This window comes from Artemia sp. Qi Xiang Cuo, chromosome 6 (assembly GCF_049724085.1).
Source record: "Artemia sp. Qi Xiang Cuo chromosome 6, ASM4972408v1, whole genome shotgun sequence".
NCBI classification, from domain to species: domain Eukaryota; kingdom Metazoa; phylum Arthropoda; class Branchiopoda; order Anostraca; family Artemiidae; genus Artemia; species Artemia sp. Qi Xiang Cuo.
The window spans coordinates 40,321,855-40,343,382 of record NC_142799.1 but is presented as its reverse complement, the minus strand read 5'-3'; the positions used below and the strand labels follow the sequence as shown (position 1 = coordinate 40,343,382).

Below are 21,528 nucleotides of genomic sequence, written 5' to 3'. Positions count from 1 at the left end.
TTAACATTTTGATTACTAAATATCAGTATATGTATATTAGACTGACAATGCACATTCATTTGTATTTTTTCAGCAAAGTGCAAATTTTGTTCTGGCTTTGGGAAGCCCTAGGGGTTTTGTGCCCAACTTATGTTAGTTTCTGCTTGTTTTGAGTTTGACTCGCTAATTTGTGGTAATTTCTTTTCGTTTTGGGTTTCATTTATTTATCGATGCTGATTTGTGGATGTTTCACGCTTGGTAGATTATTTCATTTTATTTTTGCTCATTATTTGTTTAATGGAGTTCTTTACTTTTCTTTGAAAAACTTATTTTCTGGAAAAAGTTTTTTCAAATAATTTACAGTTAAGGAACGGGGCAGTATCCAAATTCTTATTTGTAGTGAAACTATATTCGTCTTGAACAACTTTAGTAAGAACTAATAAATTAAACTGAATATTTGACGTATAATAATATTAATTGCTGAAAGCTCGTCAGTTCAAAATTTTACTTTAATTTTAATGTTTATTTTCAATATTAAGTGCAAAAGAAAATATTTGTAATAAAATTGGTTTTCAATAAAGCGCCAATGACGCAGTAGGTTTTAGACTTTTACAGCGAGAGAAGGAGGCGATACCCAAACTCTTGTTTGTAGTGATTTTTGAACGTTTCAAGCTTGATTTGCATGTTCTATTTAAGTTTCATTCGTTTTAAGATTTATTTACTCATTTACATTAATATCTATTGTATGTTTGTTTGCATTCATTGTTTATTTAATTTCCGTTCGTTTTAAGTTTCATTTATACTTCAATAGCAAAATACAATTACTATGATACTGTATATGTGCTCTTCTTATCTTTTGATATGGCTCTCCTTTATTCTTTGAAAAATTCTTTTCCTTGAAATATTTTCATTGGTGCTTTAATGAAAACAAATTTTATTACAAATATTTTCTTGTGCACAATATTTTTTATTTTCGAAGGCTTAGGCTTAGCACCCTTTTAAACATCCAAAAAGGAACTTAATTATTTAATTCTGATTATGCATTCAAAGAGCGTTGAAAATATTTCCTATTACCTTGTTCTTTTTAAGCTTTTCCTTGTACCACGTTGAAATTGTCACATTTTAAATAACTTCCTTTAATGCCCTAATCATATATAGACATGGCAAAAAAGAATTGTCAGTCAGACAGCTGAGGCTTTCCTCTGGGTCTGTAGTAAACATAGAGGTTGCTTCTCTAACTAAGACACGAAATGATTGTAACTAAGGTATGTACTTGATGTTATATATATGTACTTTAAAACAACACTTATACTGCTAAAACAAAACACTATGTACTTCAAAACAACACACTCTCTTGTATATACTTATTTTTAAAACAACACTTAACTTAATTTGTCCTGAGACTGGAAGAGTCCTGATTCTCTTGGGAAATATTGCAAAAGCCATATATTTATATACTTTTAAGAATATTTTCTTCTTTAAACACATTTTACTTGTGTTTCACAAGTGCACTTGTGTGCTCTACATCGAAACTTTGTTGTCCAGCATTTGGGTTCTTCCAATGGGATGAAAATCATGTGTGTATACCTTCTTTCGGAGTAGAAACTCTACTAAAGGAATTTAGCTACTAAGCCAGTTGTAAAAAATGGTGCATGTTTAGTATAATCTCCCGAATTTTAAATAAGGGCGGGAGGAGGAATCATAATTCTGAAATAATAAACTTGCCTAGTGGATTTTTTTCTTTGGGGTTGAGTGGGGTGTAGGAAAAATCGCGAAAAGAATTAAAAAATGGATAAGTGCATGAAATCAGATTGCAGAAGTCTCGAGAGTTTGGGGAACCTGGTACAGCAAGAAATACAATTGAGTTGGTTGCTTATGTTTTTTAATATTTTTATATCACACTATTTAATAGGTTTTAACTTTTGCGGACATTCACTGAAAAAAGGCTGAACACAAGAACTGGTAAACTTAAAGTTGGCTCTTTGGGACCCAGGTCGGTTTTTCTTTTACATAAAGTTGGGCAGCAGCTTGCTAAATTCAGTAACCAAGAAATTCAAAGGTATCTAACATTTTGAATGTTTGTTGTTGAACCTAGCACACAAAGAACTCTATAAAGTAGAGATATATAGTAGAATTGCATGTGCATATAGAAATCATACTCTTGGAATAAAATCATTGCCTAATAAAACCGTTATATGGGGAAAAAACAAGTAATTTCTCTAGATGGAAGGGGATAAAAGTGAGAAAAAGTCTTCATCAATACACCACCACCTTCACCCTCTTGGCTCCAAGAGCCAAATATTTTAGTCATAAAAATTAAGAAATTACTTTTTCCCCCATGGTTGGTATAACCGAGAGAAAAATAAAAAAAATAGAAAAAGGTTTGCTCTTGGAACCAAATTAAAAAACTCATTAGAACTGAAGAATAATTTAGTTAATAAAGTTTGCAAGAACCACAGAGTTCTTTAGTTTTTTATATCCAGGGAGATAATATTAAGCCCAGTTTTGTTCGTGGGATTTCGTATATTACAGGGAATAGTGAGCTATTATTCTGACTTTACACGTCTTTGAGTTCCGACATTAGTATACAGCCACTCAACTTTGATCAAAGAGAGCAGTGTCCTGGGTACTGAAGACCCGATTTCAGTGAGAACCACGGGAAAAATATCGTTTTAGTTATATAACACTAAATAATTTTCATGCAGTAAAATTGACAGTGTGTATATATCGTAATGTAGCATACTCTCCCTACTCAGACACATCAAAACATTATTGAAACGTTTCTGATGTGTCAAAACGTGCTTAAATTATGCTTTAAACTAGCGCTACCCATTAGTTTTAAATTGAGCCCATGTACTTTTTGCAATTTTTTCTTATGGACGTAATTGATTTTGCTGCTGAGTAGTTTTAAATTTACTTATAGGTGAATTAGAGGTTTTATTTTTTTTTTTGTATAGCAGTTTGTGTTACCGTGTACAAAAGAGAAAATATTAAAGATGCATAATCCCGCACTTCGTAAGATGTCTGCTTCGAATACGCAGGCTTTCTAGAAAGTAAAGGACAGAAAACAACTAGTTCAGCCAAAAACCTTTTTTGTGCTTAGTTTTTTAATCAACTCGGTATTTCTTTTCATACAACAATTTCGGGCTTTTCTTATGCATAACAGATAAGGGCTACGTCAAAGCCAATGACCAAAAACCTTTTTGTCCTTACTTTTTATTCAAATCGGTATTACTTCTCATACAACAATCTTTGCCCTTTCTTATGCATAACGGATAGGCCTACTTTAAAGCAAATAACATTTTTTTAATAGTGAGAAAAAGTATGCAAAGGAAAGTTTCGTTATGTGTCAAACTACGTTTGGCGCAGTTGGTGTAATTGGTTTCACATGGTGAAAATTAGGCAAAACATATAAGCAATAGGTGTACTTTCATAAAGATCTTTTTTTCTTTGCGTTTTCTATTATTATTTTTGATTTCTTATGCTTAAACCATGAATTGAAAATAATGGCAGGTTATTTTGCCTTTTAGAAAGGTTAAACTAAAAAAATTAAATTTCTTCCCTAAGTTGTAATAAGTTTACTTTTTCGAATACATTAGCATTATTTTAATCGTAATTTGGGTAAAACTGAATTAAAATTTGTTCAGACACTTACTTCCTAAATTTTTCTTTTAAATGGTTCAAATCATGGCAAACATCTTCGGTATGTTGTTTTGAAAATAGTCTGCACTGCTTTTCTATGATTATAAATTTTTCTACATTTTTTATATGAGACTATAACTAGTTATTAATTTATATTTTACATTGGTCATTTATTTCCCGAAGTCCTTACGTCTGAATCAATTGTTTTAATAATTTTCTAGGTCAAACTTAAATTGTTTGTGATAGTTGATGCACTGACTGGAGTTTGTTTTGTTAAACCATTTTATTATTAAAAAAAAACTTAAAGATTTTGTAAGAAGTGCCTAGAAACAAAATTGTTTTCTATGTCAACCAGAGAGTTTCTGGTTAAACAATATCCTACTTGGCGTCGGAATTTCAGATGCCAAATGAGGCAGAAATGCGCCTGGTCCTTCTCCAAGTACAAGTAAGCACAATCACTGAACATGATTCATACTAGTCAATCCAATCCAATTTTGTAATACCTATAGTTTATAATGAATAAAATATCGGTAATTTTATACCTGTTTGCCCATAGTATTTTTTTTTGTAGACAGATTAATTACTATTTATTTAGAAGAAATTTCTTGCAAAATTTATTCCTGTTTAAGATTTTTGTTGGATACTCTCCTAAATTTTACATTAATCTTCATTTTATACAACCTTTTCGTTGGATAAAAATACACTGTTTTCCAACTTTGAATAAAAATTTAATCTTCACATCATAATGCATTTCAAGCTAGAGGTATTTTTAATATATTTACAAAAAACCATAAAAGCAGACATATTTTGGAATTTTCCGCTTTTTTATTATGTTTTTATTTCAGGTATTACCTTTAGTTGCCCTTTTTCAAGTGGCTTTTGGCTACTACGGTTCGGCATTCAATCCATACAGCTATGGAACAGCTCACAACACACTTGGCTACAGCTCTGTGCTTGGATCCTCTTTTGGAGGAATGAGAAGTGGATTATATGGAGGTGGGATGGGTCATAGTCTAGGCTATGGCATGGGAGGATATGGCTATGGAGCTGGCTATGGAGGACTATCAAGTCTCGGCTATTCAGGAGCCGGCTATGGAATGGGCTATGGTATGCATGGGTATTCACCGATGGCTAACTACATGGAAATGATGAGATCATCATCATATGGTCCATATTCTTCGAGTCTTGCATATAGTGGAATGAATCCGTATATGAGCATGTTTTCTTCTGGTTATAGTCCATACATTTCTAGAATGAGTATGATGGGAGCTAGTCCTTATTCTTATAGCAGTTCGCCTTACGCCTACATGCATGGCAGTGGGCATGGATTCGGTAGTTCTGTACATGGTTTTGGACAAAGTCTCTATGGGAACAGTTATGGTGGAGGAATTATGTCTCCTTACGGTTACAGTGGGCAGGGCTATGGAATGGGGGGATTTTCGCCTTACTCTTACAGTAGTATGGACCTAGGTAGTCACTATGGTATAGGAGGATATAGTGGAGGGATGATGGGAGGCTATGGCGGAGGGATGATGGGAGGCTACGGTGGAGGAATGATGTCCCCTTATGCTTATAGTGGAATGGGATATGGAATGGGGGGTTTTTCTCCATATTCCTATAGTGGGATGGGGGGAATGGGAATGATGTCACCTTACTCTTATAGTGGAATGGGGGGAATGATGGGAGGCTATGGTGGAGGAATGATGTCACCTTACGCTTATAGTGGAATGGGTTATGGCATGGGAGGAGTTTCACCTTATTCTTATGGTAGTATGAGCCTAGGCAATCTCTATGGTATGGGAGGATATTCGAGGATGATGGGAGGCTATAGCGGAGGGATGATGGGAGGCTATGGCGGAGGGATGATGGGAGGCTATAGTGGAGGAATGATGTCACCTTACTCTTATAGCGGAATGGGTTACGGAATGGGGGGAATATCACCGTATTCTTATAGTAGTATGAGCCTAGGTAATCACTACGGTATGGGAGGATATAGTGGAGGGTTGATGGGAGGCTATAGCGGAGGAATGATGTCACCTTATTCCTATAGTGGAATGGGATACGGAATGGGGGGATTTTCTCCTTATGCGTATAGTGGGATGGGAGGAATGGGAATGATGTCACCTTACAGCTATGGGATGGGCATGGGTAATGGTATGGGATATGGAATGACTTACGGTTCTATGGGAGGTCTTTACAGCGGCATGGGTGGTGACATGACCGGAATGTATGGTGGGATGAGGAGTATGTTCGGAGACCATAGCTTTGGCTTAGGAGGTATGTCTGGATATGGGTTAAGCGGTTATAACCTTGCTAGTCGCTTAGGGGGTGTCTATGGATCTATAGGTGATATTGGTGGAATGAACGGAGGCATGTATGGGTATGGTCTAGGAGGTATGGGAGGTCGTATGGGAGGTTATGGAGGCTGGCATGGAAGCTACGGGATGGGACATGGTATGCAAGGTCTTATGGGCAGGATGTTTAAAAAGTAATGTGCCTATTTCAGTGATATAGTGCATTCATGTAAAGTTTTACTATTTTTTCAATGTTATAATTAAACAGATTTTCTGCAAAACTCGTTTTTTTATCGACGTTGATCAGGTTTGAATGCAGTTTGGAAGTATATAACTTCTGTAGTTATTCAACAGTTGTAAGATCACTTGAGTATGCAAAAACAATAATTTGAGAAATAATTGTACCTAAAAGAGCAATACTTAAAACAAACAGAAACTATTCCACATATAAAGGAGCCCTGTCCTTCCTTAGCTCTTTTACACCTAATACTTTTATGCTTAAATATCTATAGTGCTAGGCAGAATGAATTTATGAGCATAGAAAATGTGCGATCAATTGTCTTTTTAAGCATTTCAACTGAATTTGATTTCTTTTTTCACACAAAAGTATATTAGTGTGCTTTTCCATTTTTGAGATAGGCTTAATGTGAAAAAGACTCCCTGATATACGGAATAATTTCTGCGTGTTTTAACTTTTCTCATGTCGCTCTTTACTTTGATTCGAATTTTTTTCTAATTTCTAGCTATTATTAACCAAGGTTGTGCCTTTGGATACATTATTGCGCCTATAGGTACAGCAGGTACAATCATGGTTGTAACTGAAGGTAAAATAGACACAGCGTAGTAAAGAAAGAACCGGAGTTTATAGCAACTGGAAGTTGAAAAGGGCTTTGAAAAAAACTGTCAAGTGAAGAAGAATCACCAAATTGAAGCTGATTTGATAATGGTTACTGTTATTTTTGTTATTTTTAGTTGTAAGAGTTTATTGTAAATACAAAATTACGGAAATTTCAAAAGAGAGCTTGAAATCCCCGGTGAATGACGTTGGGTCAAAATGAAACCTCGTTCCTATTGAATCATCAGGGTTGGAAATCGTTTATTGAAGAATTACAGTCCCCCTTCTTATACATCAAAGAAAATTATTTTTTTTACATGAAAAGCACTGATGTGTCTTCTATCTTTTTCAGGTTTGATTGTAAAAAACAAGCCGTCTTAGAATGCTAGGAGAGTACTCCTTTCAGAAGTCAGAAATTCTAGTGCCTTTTTTAAGAGTCAAAAGTGATCTGAGGGCAACTAGCCCCTCCCCCCCCCCCAACATCCCCTTTTCCCCAAATGGGTCCGATTCAAATTTTAAGATTGCCATTTCGTTCAAACAATCCAAAGATCAGATAAAAAAACTCAGAGGCCAACCCCCCCCCCACACACACACATAACCAGGTTGTTGAATGTTACGACCTGGAGGCATATAATGTTTTATGGAAATGTTGCTCGTATAAACTTTGAAAGAGGCTCATTTGATTGGAAATTGAAAGTTCTTGTTCTCTTTTTAAGAGCCCAAGTAATCAGAGATTAATTAGCACCACCCCCGATCTCTTTCGACGTCCCAAAGTCATACGTCCCAAAAGTCATAGTTACTGGAATTTTCAACTATCTTAGACAGTGGCTATCTCTAAGTTTTGATTGGATGTGTTTCGGGGATACATGGGCGGGGGTGGGTTATTTTTAAACTTTTGATTCTTGAACAGGGCACTAGAACTTCCAATTTCCAATCCAATCAATTTTCAAAGACAATTCTGATTCACCCTTTTGAACATCTGTATGCATATATTGTTTTCTGATTTACTTCCACTTTCCCATCAACATATCCTCAATTTTTTACTTCAATATCCTCAGCCTTGGTAATAAAGCTCCAGAAGTGGTAGTTGTAGTAATAGTAGTAGTTGCGTGCTAATACCGTCTTTTGATTAATTGATCTTCCCCTTTAAGCATGCCCTGAAAGTTCCAGCTTAATGCCCTAAGCCATACCGGAGATATGCCCTTTCGACAATCTGCTTGGACATAGTTTATTTCGAGTTGATTCTAATTTTCCCTCTATATTGTCTCAAATTTTCACTTCCATATCCTTAGTCTTAATAGTACTAGCATCAGAGTAGTAGCGGTAGTAGTAAGAACAGTAGCAGCAGTAGTAGTATGCACATATTGCCTTTGGCCAGTTGAATATCCTCTCAGTTTGCATTAGAGGTTTTAGCTCGATGGCCGAGCTGTTATAAAGAAATTTTTGATACACCCTTTTGACAATCTCGACGTATTTAGTACTTTTTGATTTAGTTCAACCTTCCCCTCAACATTTCCTCAAATTTTCACCTCGATACCCTCAGCCTTAGTAATGATCGCTACAGAAGCAGTAACTGTAGTGGTAGTAGTGGTAGCACTGTTAGTAGTAGTAGCATGAGGCCTAGTAGTAGTAGTATCGTGCAAATACTGCCTCCTCGGTCACTTGATCATCCCCCTTACTATTTCCTGAAAGTTCCAAATCAATGTATCGTCATTCTTGAGTTACGCCCTGTTTACAACCCATGTGTACATAACGTGTTTTGATTTAGTTAAATACTTCCCTCAATAAAAAATAGTATGTCAACATAGTATGTGCAACTTACATAACTTACAGCCCCTGCCCTGGGGGCTGTGGGGTTTTGTCAATCCAGGAGGCATAGTTAATTGACCATTGGGCTATTTTTGAACAAAACGGCCATCTTAAAATTTTGATCGGATACGTTTGGGGAAAAGAGGATGTGCTGGGGGGAGGGGTATTGTTCACCTCCGATCACTTTTGAATCTTGAAAAGGAAACTAGAACTTCCAATTTCAAACCGAATGGGCCCTTTTCGAAGTCACACAACCACCCATTCCTTAAAAACCTTTTTTTGCCCCAGGGGCATAAACTACAACCCTTGCCCGTAGGCTCTGGGGGGTAGTGTCAATTCTGGAGGCATTGTTATATGATCTTTGGACTATTATGAACAAAATGACTACCTCAAAATTTTGATCGGAAGCATTTGGCGAAAAGAAGGTGTGGGCGAGGGGGGCTGGTTTTCCTCCAACCACTGGCGACTCTTAAAAATGAACTAGAAATTTAAATTTCCAATCAAATGAACCTCCTCCGAAGTTCATACTACCATCCTTTCCATAAAAACCTTGTATTCCCCCGGGGTATAACTAACAACCCTTGCCCCTAAGCTCTAAGGGGTTGTAACAACCCTGGAGGCCTTGTTAGATGATTTTTAAAATATCTCAAACAAAATGGCTATCTCACAATTTCGATCGGATGTATTTGGGGAATAGAGGGCGTGGGATAGGTGATTTACCCTCCGATCACTTTCGACTCTTAAAAAGGGTACTCGAACTTCCAATTTCCAAGTAAATTAGGCCCCTCCAAAGTTTATAAAACCACCCCTTCCATAAAAAAAACCTTATGTGTTAAGAATAGGCAACTAGAATAACTTATAGCCCTAGCGCTGAGTGCTCGGGGAGGGGAGGGGGTTGCACCCCCAACGACATAATTATTGGACCTTTCAACTATGCTAAACAAAATGGTTATCTCAAAACTTAGATTGGATGGGTTTGGGGAAATAATGGGCGGAGGAGGGGCTTGGCTATTTTCCAATGACTTTTGACTCTTAAAAGAGCACTGGAACTTTCGATTTCCAATTGAATGAGCCTCTTCCGAAGTTTCTACGACAACTCCTTGTATACGAAGTTCCTTGGTCAGGAAAAAGAACTAATTCATTGTACCCACTTCACTCTTTACTCAGGCAGAGCTATTGCGCTTCCTATGATAAGGTTGATCATAGGCAGCGCAATAGCGCTGCCTAAGTAAAGAGCGATGTGGACATAATGTATTTTTTTTTTTTTTTGGTTTTAGACAAGGGCACTTCGTATCAAAGGAGTTGTCGTAAAAACTTCGAAAAGGGCACATTCGATTAGACATGGACGCCCACCATCTCCCCAAAAACATCCAATCAAAATTTTGAGATAGCCAATTTGTTCAACGTAGTTGAAAAGTCCGGAATTTGTGTGTTTGAGGATAGCAACCCCCCCCCCACCACCCTTAGGGCAAGGGTTGTAAGTTTTGCCCTGGGGGCCTTTAAGATTTATATAGGTTCAGTTCCAGGTTGTTTTATTTACAAACTAAATACAACTACAATATGGGTATGCCCGACTGAGAGTCTAGCTCGTATTACCAGGCAATCAATAACAAATAAAACAACAAAAACATGTGATCGTATAAACTTTGGAGGGGGCTCATTGAATTGGTAATAAGAAGTTGTAGTGCCCTCTTTAAGATTCAGAATGATCAGAAGGTGAATACCCCCCCCCACCTTGTATTTTCCCGAAACGCATCTGATTTATAGAAAAGATGGTCGTATAAACTTTGGAGGGGGCTCATTGGATTAGTAATCAGAAATTCTAGTACTCTTTTTAAGATTCAAATCGGAGGGCGGATACCCCCCTCCCACAACTCGCATTTTCCTGAAATTCATCTGATAATAGTTTGGAGATGTCCGTTTATTGTCGTAGAAACTTCTAAAAAGGCTCATTCGATTGGAAATTAAAGGATTTTAAAGGAGATTTTAAATTTTAAAGGAAATTAAAGGAAATTTTTGCTCTTTTTGAGTTGACTCGGCTATTTATTATAATTTCTTTTCGTTTTGACTTTAATTTAATTGTTGATAGTGATTTGTGGTAGTTTCACGCTTGGAAGATTATTTGACTTTATTTCTGCCCATTTTGGCTCAATAGAGCTCTTTACTTTTCTTTGAAAACTGTTCTTTGAAATTCTGTGGAAAGTTTTTTAAATTAATACCAATATATGACACCGTCATTCATCCAGGGGGGAGGAGGCTTGCGCACCTTTGCCCCCCCCCCCCCTTTTATGAGCGCCCATGGCTGTAAGTTAGGCAATTCATTCATTGTTTCCATCTAGTATATGTTATTGAGAAATGTATGCATGTTTGATCTCTACTTTCCAAGAAGAGGAAGGGAATTCAGGTGAGACTTTCAGAGAATAATGAGGGGAGTGTTGAGCTAATCAAAAGACGTTATGTCTATAAGGATTGTCAAAAGGGTGCAACACAGGAATAGCTAAGTATATAAAATTAGATGATTCAGGAAATGATAAGGGAGATAATCAAAAAGGCAATATTTGCATGCTACCAATACTACTACAACTACCACCACACCACTCCATTTACAGTATTAAGGGGAAATTTAAACAAAATCAAAAGACGCAATGTGAATGCACATTGTCAAAATAGCGTATCTCAAGAATTGATTTAGGTATTAAATTGGAACTTTCAGAGAATACTTAAAGGGGAAGATCATCTTGCCAAAAGGCAATATTTGCACACTACTGCTAATACTACAGTTACTGCTGCATTTATTACTACTACTACTACTTCTATTGCAACTATTTGTAGGGCTAAGAGCATTGAGATCCCCCCCCCGGGAAATTTGGGACTATAAAGCAATTATAAGGAAACCAAAGGAAAGAAAGCAGAATAAGAAAGAACCGTGGCAAAAATGTGTGTTGCCCCATTGTTGGCTGCCTGCCAATAGATCGTATATAAGGAGAATATAAGCTATTATTTGTGACTGAGTGAGCCTTTTCCAGTTTTTCACAAACATTTTTTCTATATGATTTGGTTGGAGTAAAAAAAAAAAAAAAAAAAAAAAAAAAAAAAAAATCAAATTCTTCATAGTAATTAATGGTAAGTAATTAAGGATCCCTGTCAATAACGAAACAGCCTAATTATTGAAAAAATTTATTCAAAGAATCACCCTTTTATGGTGATCCTAAATATGTATTTGTTCATTAGTAATTAGTGCAGTCCCCAGTATTTTGCTCTAGATCCACCACTGTCAGGATTAGCTAATGGTATTTAGTTGAAACTTTCAAAGATGATAAACAAAAGCAAAATACACTATGTATAATATCCATCTTGCTAAAACGGTGCGTAGAATATGTGAAATATCTCAGGAGTTGTTTAGGGCATTAAGTAGAAACTTTCAGAGAACATTGACGTGGATGTTGCACTGGATTAAAAGACATTTCAAGAATGCAGATAGTTCAACTGTTGAAAAAGCAGCTGTACCTAGTGCCTTCAACTCTTACTTCACCACCCTACCAACTATTAAGACCCCTCCTTTCCTAAAATAGGTAAATCCTCACCAGCTGAGAGAAGTATTTTTCTAACTCCTTGTTCAAGCATAGAGATCTGTGGTTTTATTTCTTCTTTAAGTAGTAGTAACATAGCTGATGTGCTTGGACTATCAAACCATGTGCTTAAGTCTGTTTTTTCTTATGTTGTTGAACCTCTTACCCATATTTTTAATCTATCTATTTCAAAAGGTGTATACCCTGATTCGTTTAAAATTGCAAAACTGCAGAAGCAGATCTTCCCTCTGCTATTGCTAAGGCTCAGCTCCTGCTCAACCATGTGCGTGAGTAGTAATGTATCTATATATTTGACGATTACATTGACGGTTACAAGAATATACAGTGCAAAGGTTTGACGACTACAAGAATATACAGTGTAAGGGTTTGACTTTCACAAGTGATTGCGTAATATGCCTTACCAGGGTCAGTCACCTATTACTATGAACGATACTTACCCTACCAGACGGGGTTTTCTAATGTGACACTCATTTTTTTTGGGGTCAAACAGAGAGAGAGCGGCGGTCAAGCTAACTTGATTAGTAGTTGGATTCGGATATAAGGAGTAATTTTCATTGTAGTTCATATTAGAAAAAGAATTGAATTCGGAGAGAGAATAGTTTATTTGAGAGGATATTAGTGGAGAAAAAAAGAGTGGTGCATTTAAATTATTGGAGATTAATGATGGAACAGACAGCAGCAGCAGCAACGATATACGAGTACCCAATGTAGCTGTGGAAATAACCGCTGGCTGTAGACTATGCCTTGAATGGAATAGTATGTATGCTAGATACGTGATATCATTAAGCAAGTTTAAGCAGGAGGAGCAACTATGTTTTGCTAGAAAAGTGAATAGCCTCCATATAAATAAACTTCTCTCTACATTAGGTACCAGTTCAAAATATATTTCCGCTAACAAACTGCAGTAGGGAATAGAATTTTCGCAACGGCGCTATATAAACAAATTTCAAAATCGATTGTATTTTTTTCTTTCTATAGTAGATTATTGTACGTCATCTAGATCACGAAAGGAAATTCTGGTTAGTCTGAAGATGGTTGTGAGAGAGTTAGGACTCTAAAAAATGGATAGATTTAATAAAGAGCGAATCATGAGGAATCTACTTCTTATTTAAAAACGTATGATTCTAGATGATGATTTTCTAGAGTTGTCTATTCAAAGGAAGATGTTTTCTAGGGGAATGCTTGTCGATATAATGAAAACTGAGTCTCCATCATTAGATTCTTGTATGAGGCTTCTATGTCGTGGTCCAAATTCATTTACACAATTTAATGATATATTGATCACGACACGGCAAAATGATATTGTGGATATGCTTTTAAACATTAGTTTTGAAATTTAGGTCTTTTTTCATGAGAAAGATGGTGCTCAAGGATGATTTACTCCTCTCTCTCTATCTCAGATAATTTTTGTTGTTGCCAGCTCAGTTTCATTGTGGTAGTGAGAGTGTCAACACATGACAAAATGTTCCATACATGTCCGTTATGCATGTACACACTGGGCAGCTGGTCATCATCATGTGAGAATTGCACAATGATTGACGAGCATGATGAAAAGTGTAGATTATGCAACCCGTGTAAATTGCATAGAGGATATGCTGTACAAATTAAAGGCTGTAATTCCTGTCTTGAAGAGGTATGTGACTCTCATCCTAGAGGACACCTATGCTCCAATTGTCATTATGATAAATGTAATTAGTGGGAGAGTACATATCCCGGTATGATTGGAAAGAATCCTAACCGTTATTTTAGTTTATTTCTACGAGATTGGTATCGTCGTGGTTTTAGATTGTTCTGGGAGGAGGACCAGGGTCAACGATTCAACTGTTGGAACAACAAAAGAATATGGTTTCTACGTCATCGTTGTGAAGACACTGGGTGTTATGATTATAAGCCCACTGATTTTTATTTGGCTGTGACGGAATGTGGTAATTACAAGTTCTAGTGCTCTTTTTAAGAGTCAAAGTAATCGGAGCGCAGCTACCCCCCCCCTCTTCCCACACACACACACACATACAAACACAAACACGTCGTGCTTTCCTGAGATGTGTCCAATAGATATTTTTAGACAGTCCTTTTATTCAAAATAGTCCAAATATCGTATAACAAGGCTTTTAAGGTTGATACAAACCACCAGAGCGTGAGGGCGAGGGTTGTAAGTTATGCCCCTGTGGCATTTAAGGTTGTTTTGGAAAGGATGGTTGTATAAGCCTTAGAGGTGGCTCATTTCGTTGAAATTGGAAGGTTTTAGTTCCGTTTTTTTCAAAAAAAGGGAAGAGTCAATAGTGATGGAGGTCAAGTAGCACCCCACCCAACTACCCCTCTTTTTACCAAAAGCATCTGATTGAAATTGTGCGATGGCAATTTTGTTTAGAATAGTCTAAAAAATAACAATGCTTCCAGGGTCAGCACAACCACCCAGAGCCCTGAGGCAAGGGCTTTAAGTTATAATCTGGGAGCATATAAGGTTGTTATGGAATGAGTGGTCGTATTAAATGCAGATGGGTGTTATTTGATTTTAAATCGAAAGTTATAGTGCCCTTTTTAAGAATCAAAGTGCTTTGAGAGACCCCCCCCCCCTCCACGCCCATCATTTTCCATAACAAAGATCCACACAAAGTTTTGAGATATCAGAGATATCCAAATAGTTGGATTGATCCAGGTCCACTTAGAGTCGCGCGTGACTCTAAGTGAACCTAGGTCAACCCAACTTTTTGGATATCTCTCTCACTATGACTCTGTTTGTGTGTCGTGTCTGTCTAATTCCCGAGCTTATTTCCCCGACAAAAACATACAGGGTATCTTTTTTAAGAGCGTGGCATGTCAAGCTAATGAGTGTTTTAAATTTAGAATTACAGATATGAATTAATTAATAGCTTGCTCTCATGCTCTTACAAAACTCCTGGTTAATACAAAAATCGCGAAGACTAAAAGCTGTAGTGGATTAAATAAAAAAAAACTAGTTTTTTTTCCACCTGAAAGTAAGGAACAACACTAATCTTCGAAATGAGCATAAATTATTCTATATATGAAGAAACTGGAAGGATGTTCGTATTGTAAAGCAACCGTTTTTTCAAACATTTCGTGGTAACGAACTGTAAGTAAGGAGCGACACGGTTCAATAGTAACCGAAACTCTAAAAACCAGAATTTTGATACCCATGGATACATCAATAGAATCATATTTTTATGCTGATTTCAAATATATAAGTGATTTCAAATCATTAAATTTAGTTTTACCAATCAAAAGTTATGCCCCTGAGAGGATTTGCATTATTTTTTAATAAAGAAGGAAACTCCCCCTAAGATTCATAGAACCTTAATCAAATCATACCGACTGATTCAGCGTATCAGAAAACCCTACTTCGTTATTTTAAAACTCCTATCGGCAAAATTGTTGAATTTTGTATTTTTTTTTGTCAGAAAATAGATCACAAATGCGTGTTTATTTTTTTTTTATTTTTTCCGTGGTAACGAACTGTAAGTAAGAAGAGACAAGGCTCAATAGGCAAAATTTTAGTAACCCATTCTACACTGTGAGCAGTGTAAAAACAAATCCTCTTGATATTATTTGAAGAAATCATTACATAAAAATTAAATTAAACACAAAAACATATTTTTCCAATTGAAAGTAAGGAGCAACATTAGAACTTAAAACAAATGAAAATTATTAGGTATATGAACGAGATTGCACCGCTCCTCAACACCTCACTCTTTGCGCTAAAATCTTGGTACTTTTAAAAGAGCTTCTTATTGTTCTAATTAAACGAACCTTGTGTTTTAGGAGTCGTTCTTAAGGAATTGGACCAAAATTCAAACTTTAGTGCAAAGAGCTAGGTTACGAGAGGGGAATCCCCTTCGTATACGTAATAATTCTCTTCGTTTTAAGTTTTTATTTTGCTCCTTACTTTCAGTTGAAAAAACTTTTTTTTATTTACTGTATTATCGTTTTCTAAATAATGCCAGTAAATCTAGCCCCACCTCCACGGAGAAATCCCTCCCTCCCCCTCCAAAAAAAATGCATGTTCATTTTGGGTTTCATTTATTTATCGATGCTGATTTGTGGCAGTTTCACGATTGGTAGATTATTTGATGTTATTTTTGCTAATTTTTTGTTTAATGGAGTTTTTTACTTTTCTTTGAAAAACTTATTTAAGTTTTTTTTGTGTGTTTAATTTTTTGCGTGTGTGTAAATTTTTTTTTGTTTGTGTTATTTTTTGTGTGTGTGTAAGTTTTTTGTGTGTGTGTAAGTTTTTGTGTGTGTAAGTTTTTTTTTGTGTGTTTAAGTTTTTTTTTGTGTGTGTGTGTAATTTTTTATATGTGTGTAAGTTTTTTTGTGTGTGTAATTTTTTATTTGTGTGTGTAATTTTTTGTTTTTGTGTAATTTTTTTTTGTGTTTGTAATTTTTTTTTTTTTTTTAATTTTTTTTTTGTGTGTAAGTTTTTGTTTTTGTGTAATTTTTTTTGTGTGTTTGTAATTTTTTGTTTTTGTAAGTTTTTTTGTGTGTGTAAGTTTTTTTGTGTTTGTTATTTTTTTTATGTTTGTGTATTTGTTTGTGGGTGTTTAAGTTTTTTGTGTGTGTTGGTTAGTTTTTGTGTGTGTGTAAGTTTTTGTGTGTGTGTAAATTTTTTTGTTTTTTTTAGTTTTTTTTTGTTTTTAAGTTTTTTTGTTTGTGTAATTTTTTTTTTGTGTGTAAGTTTTTTTTGTGTTTGTTTAAGTTTTTTTGTGTGTGTAAGTTTTTGTGTGTGTATTTGTTTTTTTTTGTGTGTTATCTTTTTTTTGTGTGTTAGTTTTTGTGTGTGTGTTTGTTTTTTTGTTTGTTTTTTATTTCTTGTGTTCTTTTAATTTTTTGTGTGTTCTCTATTTTTTTTGTTTTTTTTTTTTTTTTTTTGAGGTTTTTTAATTTTTTTTGTGTTTTTATTTTTTTATGTTTGTGTTAGTTTTTGTGTGTTAGTTTTTATGTGTGTGTAATTTTTTGTGTGTGTGTCAGTTTTTGTTTGTGTGTTAGTTTGTGTGTGTGTGTGTAATTTTTATCGCTTTTTTAAGTTTTTTTTGTTTGTTATATTTTGTTTGTGTGTATTATTTTTTTTGTGTATGTAAGTTTTTTTGTGTGTTTAATTTTTTTTTGTTTTTATAATTTTTTTTGTTTGTTATTTTTTTTGCGTGCGTGTAAGTTGTTTTTTTTGTGTGTTTGTGTGTGTAAGTTTTTGTATGTGCGTTAGTTTTTGTTTGTTTGTTAGTTTTTATGTGTGTGTGTAAGTTTTTGTGTTTTTTTAATTTTTTGTTTGTGTGTAATTTTTTGTGTTTGTAAGTTGTTTTGGGTGTGTTAGTTTTTTTTTGTGTGTAATTTTGTGTTTGTGTATAAGTTTTGGTGTGTGGGTGTGTAAGTTTTTGTGTATGTGTGTGTAAGTGTTTTTTTATGTGTTTGTTTTTGTGTGTGTGTTTAAGTTTTTGTGAGCTTGTTACTTCGTGTGTGTGTTTAAGTTTTTTTTTGTGTGTGTTAGTTTTTGTGTGTGTGTGTAAGTTTTGTTTTCGTGTAAGTTTTTTTTTGTGTGTGTTATTTTGTTTGTGTGTGTTTATTTTTTTGTTTGAGTGTAATTTTTTGTGTGTGTGTAATTTTTTTTGTGTGCGTTTTATTTTTTTTGTGTGTTTAGTTTTGTGTGTGTGCTTAATTTTTTGTGTGTGTGCTAGTTTTTTTGTGTGTATGTGTAAGTTTGTATGTGTTTAAGTTTTTGTGTGTGTTTAAGTTTTTCTATGTGTGTAAGTTTTTGTGTGTGTGTAAGTTTTTTTGTGTGTGTGTTAGTTTTTGTTTGTGTGTTTTTTTTTGTGTGTGTGTTAGTTTTTGTGTGTGTAAGTTTCTGTGTGTGTGTAAGTTTTTGTGTGTGTGTAAGTTTTTGTGTGTGTGTTAGTTTCTGTGTGTTTGTGTAAGTTTTTGTGTGTTTGTTAGTTTTTGTTTGTGTGTATTTTTTTTTGTGTGTGTGTAAGTTTTTGTGTTTGTGTAAGTTTTTTGTGTGTGTGGGTAAGTTTTTGTGTGTGTGTAATTTTGTGTGTGTGTAAGTGTTTTTTTGTGTGTTAGTTTTTTTGTGTTTTTAAATTTTTTGTTTGTTTTATTATTTGTGTGTTTTTAAGTTTTTTTGTGTGTGTGTTAGTTTTTGTGTGAGTGTGTGTAATTTTTTATGTGTGTTTTAGTTTTTGTGTGTGTGTAAGTTTTTGTGTGTGTGTAAGTTCTTATGTTTGTGTAAGTTTATGCGTGTAATTTCTTATGGGTGTGTAATTTTTTGTGTGTGTGTAAGTTTGTTTGTGTGTTTTAGTTTTTTTTTTGTGTATGTTTTTTTGTTTGTGTTTTAGTTTTTGTGTGTATGTGTAAGTTTTTGTGTGTGTGTGTGTAATTTTTTGTGTGTGTTTTATTTTTTTTGTGTGTTTTACATTGTGTGTGTGTTTTATATATTGTTATTGTGTTTTTTTATTTGTTGGTGTTTGTTTTTTTTTTTTTTGTTAATTTTTTTTGTGTGTGTTATTTTTTTTTGCGTGTAGTTTATTTTTTGTATGTGTGTAAGTTTTTGTGTTTTTGTAAATTTGTGTGTGTTTGTAAGATTTTTTTTGTGTGTAAGTTTTTTTTGTTTTTTTATTATTGTTTTTGTGTGTAAGTTTTTTTGTGTTTTTGTGTTGGTTTTTTTGTTTAAGTGTTTTTTTTTGTGTGTGTGTAAGTTGTTTTGTGTGTGTAAGTTTTTGTGTGTGTGTAAGTTTTTGTGTGTGTGTAAGTTTTTGTTTTTATATTTTATTTTGTATGTTTGTGTAAGTTTTTGTTTTTGTGTAATTTTTTGTTTTTGTGTAATTTTTATTTGTGTGTCGTTAATTTTTTGTGTGTGTAAGTTTTTTTGTGTTTGTGTAAGTTTGTGTGTGTTTTTAAGTTTTTATGTGTGTGTAAGATTATTTGTGTAAGTTTTTTTGGGTGTGTAAGTTTTTGTGTGTGTGTAAGTTTTTGTTTGTGTGTAAGTTTTTTTGTGTGTGTGTAAGTTTTTGTGTGTGTGTAAGTTTTTTTTTTTTGTGTAAGTTTTTGTGTGTGTGTAAGATTTTTTGTGTGTGTGTAAGTTTTTGTTTGTTTAATTTTTTTGTGTGTGTGTAAGTTTTTGTGTGTGTAAGTTTTTGTGTGTGTGTGTAAGTTGTTTTTTGTGTGTGTATGTGTGTATGTTTTTATGTGTGTGTAAGTTTTTGAGTGTGTGTAAGTTTTTATGTTTGTGTGTAAGTTTTTTTGTGTGTGTTAGTTTTTGTGTGTGTGTTTATGTTTTTGTGTGTGTTTGTGTTTTTTTGTTTGTTATTTTTTTTGTTTTTGTTAGTTTTTGTGTGTGTGTAAGTTTTTGTGTGTGTGTAAGTGTTTTTGTGTGTGTGGGTATTAGTTTTTGTGTGTGTGTAATTTTGTGTGTCTGTGTGTAATTTAGTTTGTTTTTTTTATTTTGTGTGTGTGTTTAATTTTTTGTGAGTGTGTATGTGTTAGTTTGTGTTTGTGTGTGTATGTTTTTGTTCGTGTTTAAGTTTTTTTTGTGTTTGTAAGTTTTTTTGTGTGTGTGTAAGTTTTTGTGTGTGGGTAAGTTTTTGTGTGTGTGTAAGTTTTTTTGTGTGCGTATAAGTTTTTGTGTGTGTGTAAGTTTTTGTGTGTGGGTAAGTTTTTGTGTGTGTATAATTTTTTTTGTGTGTGTATAAGTTTTTGTGTGAGTGTAATTTTTTTTTTGTGTTGGTAAGTTTTTGTTTGTTTATAAGTTTTTTTGTGTTTGTAATTTTTTTTGTTTGTTTTTAATTTTTTTTTTGTTTGTAAGTTTTTTTTGTGTGTTTAAGTTTTTTTGTTTGTTTAAGTTTTTGTGTGTGTTTCTTTTTTTGTTTGTGTGTTAGTTTTTTTGTGTGTGTGTTTAAGTTTATTTTTGTGTGTAAGTTTTTATGTTTTTTTAAGTTTTTTTTTGTGTGTAAGTATTTGTTTTTGTGTGTAATTTATTGTGTGTGTGTAAGTTTTTATATGTTTGTAAGTTTCTGTGTGTAAGTTTTTTTGTGTGTGTAAGTCTTTGTGTGTGTTTTAGTTTTTGTGTGTGTGTAAGTTTGTGTGTGTGTGTAATTTTTTGTTCGTGTGTAAGTTTTTTTGTGTGTAAGTTTTTTTGTGTGATTGTTATTTTATTTTTTTTGTGTTTTTGTGTGTAATTTTTTTTTTGTGTGTAATATTTTTTGTGTGTGTTAGTTTTTGTTTTTGTGTTAGTTTTTTTTTTTGTGTATGTGTTAGTTTTTTTGTGTGTTTTAGTTTTTTTGTGTGTGTGTAATTTTTTTTGTGTGTTTTATTTTTTTTGTGAGTTTAAGTTTTTTTTAGTGTGTTTAAGATTTTGTGTGTGTGTAAGATTATTTGAGATTTTAAGTTTTTTTTTGTGTTTTTCATTTTTTGTGTATTTGTTTAATTTTTTGTTTGTGTGTAATTTTTTGTGTGTGTGTATGTTTTTTTGTGTGCGTGTAAGTTTTTGTGTTTGTGTAAGTTTTTGTGTGTGCGTAAGTTTTTGTGTGTTTGTAAGTTTTTGTGTGTGTATGTGTAAGTTTGTATGTGTTTAAGTTTTTGTGTGTGTTTAAGTTTTTTTATGTGTGTTAGTTTTTTTGTGTGTGTAAGTTTTTATGTGTGTGTTTTCTTTTTTTTGTTTTTTTAATTTTTTTTGTTTTTTTTAGTTTGTTTTTGTGTATTATTTTTTTTTTGTTTTATTTTTTGTGTTTGTTTTAGTTTTTATTTTTTGGTAAGTTTTTTTGTGTTTTTAAGTTTTTGTGTGTGTGTAAGTTTTTGTGTGTGTGTAATTTTTTTTTTGTGTGTGTAAGCTTTTGTGTGTGTTTAAGTTTTTGTGTGTGTGTAAGTTTTTTTGTGTGTGTGTAATTTTTTGTGTTTTTGTGTAATTGTTTGTGTGTGTGTAATTTTTTTTTGTTTTTGTAATTTTTTTTTTGTGTGTGTAAGTTTTTTTGTGTGTGTAATTTTTTTTTTGTTTGTTCTTTTTTTTTTTTTTTGTAAGTTTTTTTTGTGGGTTTGTCTATGTTTGTGTGGCTTTGTATTCTTGTTTGTATGTTTTGTTTAGTGTGTGTTTGATATTTTTTGTTTTTGTTTAAGTTTTCATGTGTGTGTAAGTTTTTGTGTGTGTGTAATATTTTTTGTTTGTTTGTAAATTCGTTTGTTTTTGTAAGTTTTTGTTTGTGTGTAAGTTTTTGTGTGTGTGTAATTTTTTGTGTTTGTGTAAGTTTTTGTGTGTGTGTGTAAGTTTTTTTGTGTGTGTAAGTTTCTGTTTGTGTGTGTAATTTTTTTTGTGTGTGTAATTTTTTGTTTGTGTTTAATTTTTTTGTTTGTGTGTAATTTTTTTTTGTGTGTAATTTTT

General features: G+C 33.6%; 2 protein-coding genes across 2 annotated transcripts in view; one reads left to right on the top strand and one right to left on the bottom strand.

Annotated features, from left to right (window-relative positions):
- The window catches only part of LOC148951225 (heat shock 70 kDa protein cognate 4-like), a 232,302-nt gene extending 214,978 nt beyond the window's left edge, over positions 1 to 17,324 (bottom strand). Inside the window, exon 1 of the mRNA XM_089090742.1 lies at positions 17,317 to 17,324. The gene's annotated coding sequence lies outside the window, so the exon portion shown is untranslated. The remainder of the gene's footprint in view (positions 1 to 17,316) is intronic.
- Positions 1,160 to 6,196, top strand: LOC148951226 (uncharacterized). The gene is made up of 2 exons (XM_089090741.1): positions 1,160 to 1,244; positions 4,467 to 6,196. The coding sequence occupies exons 1-2, from the start codon at positions 1,230 to 1,232 to the stop codon at positions 6,111 to 6,113; spliced, it is 1,662 nt and encodes a 553-aa protein (XP_088946867.1). The 5' UTR covers positions 1,160 to 1,229; the 3' UTR covers positions 6,114 to 6,196.
- Positions 17,325 to 21,528: the final 4,204 nt, after the last annotated feature.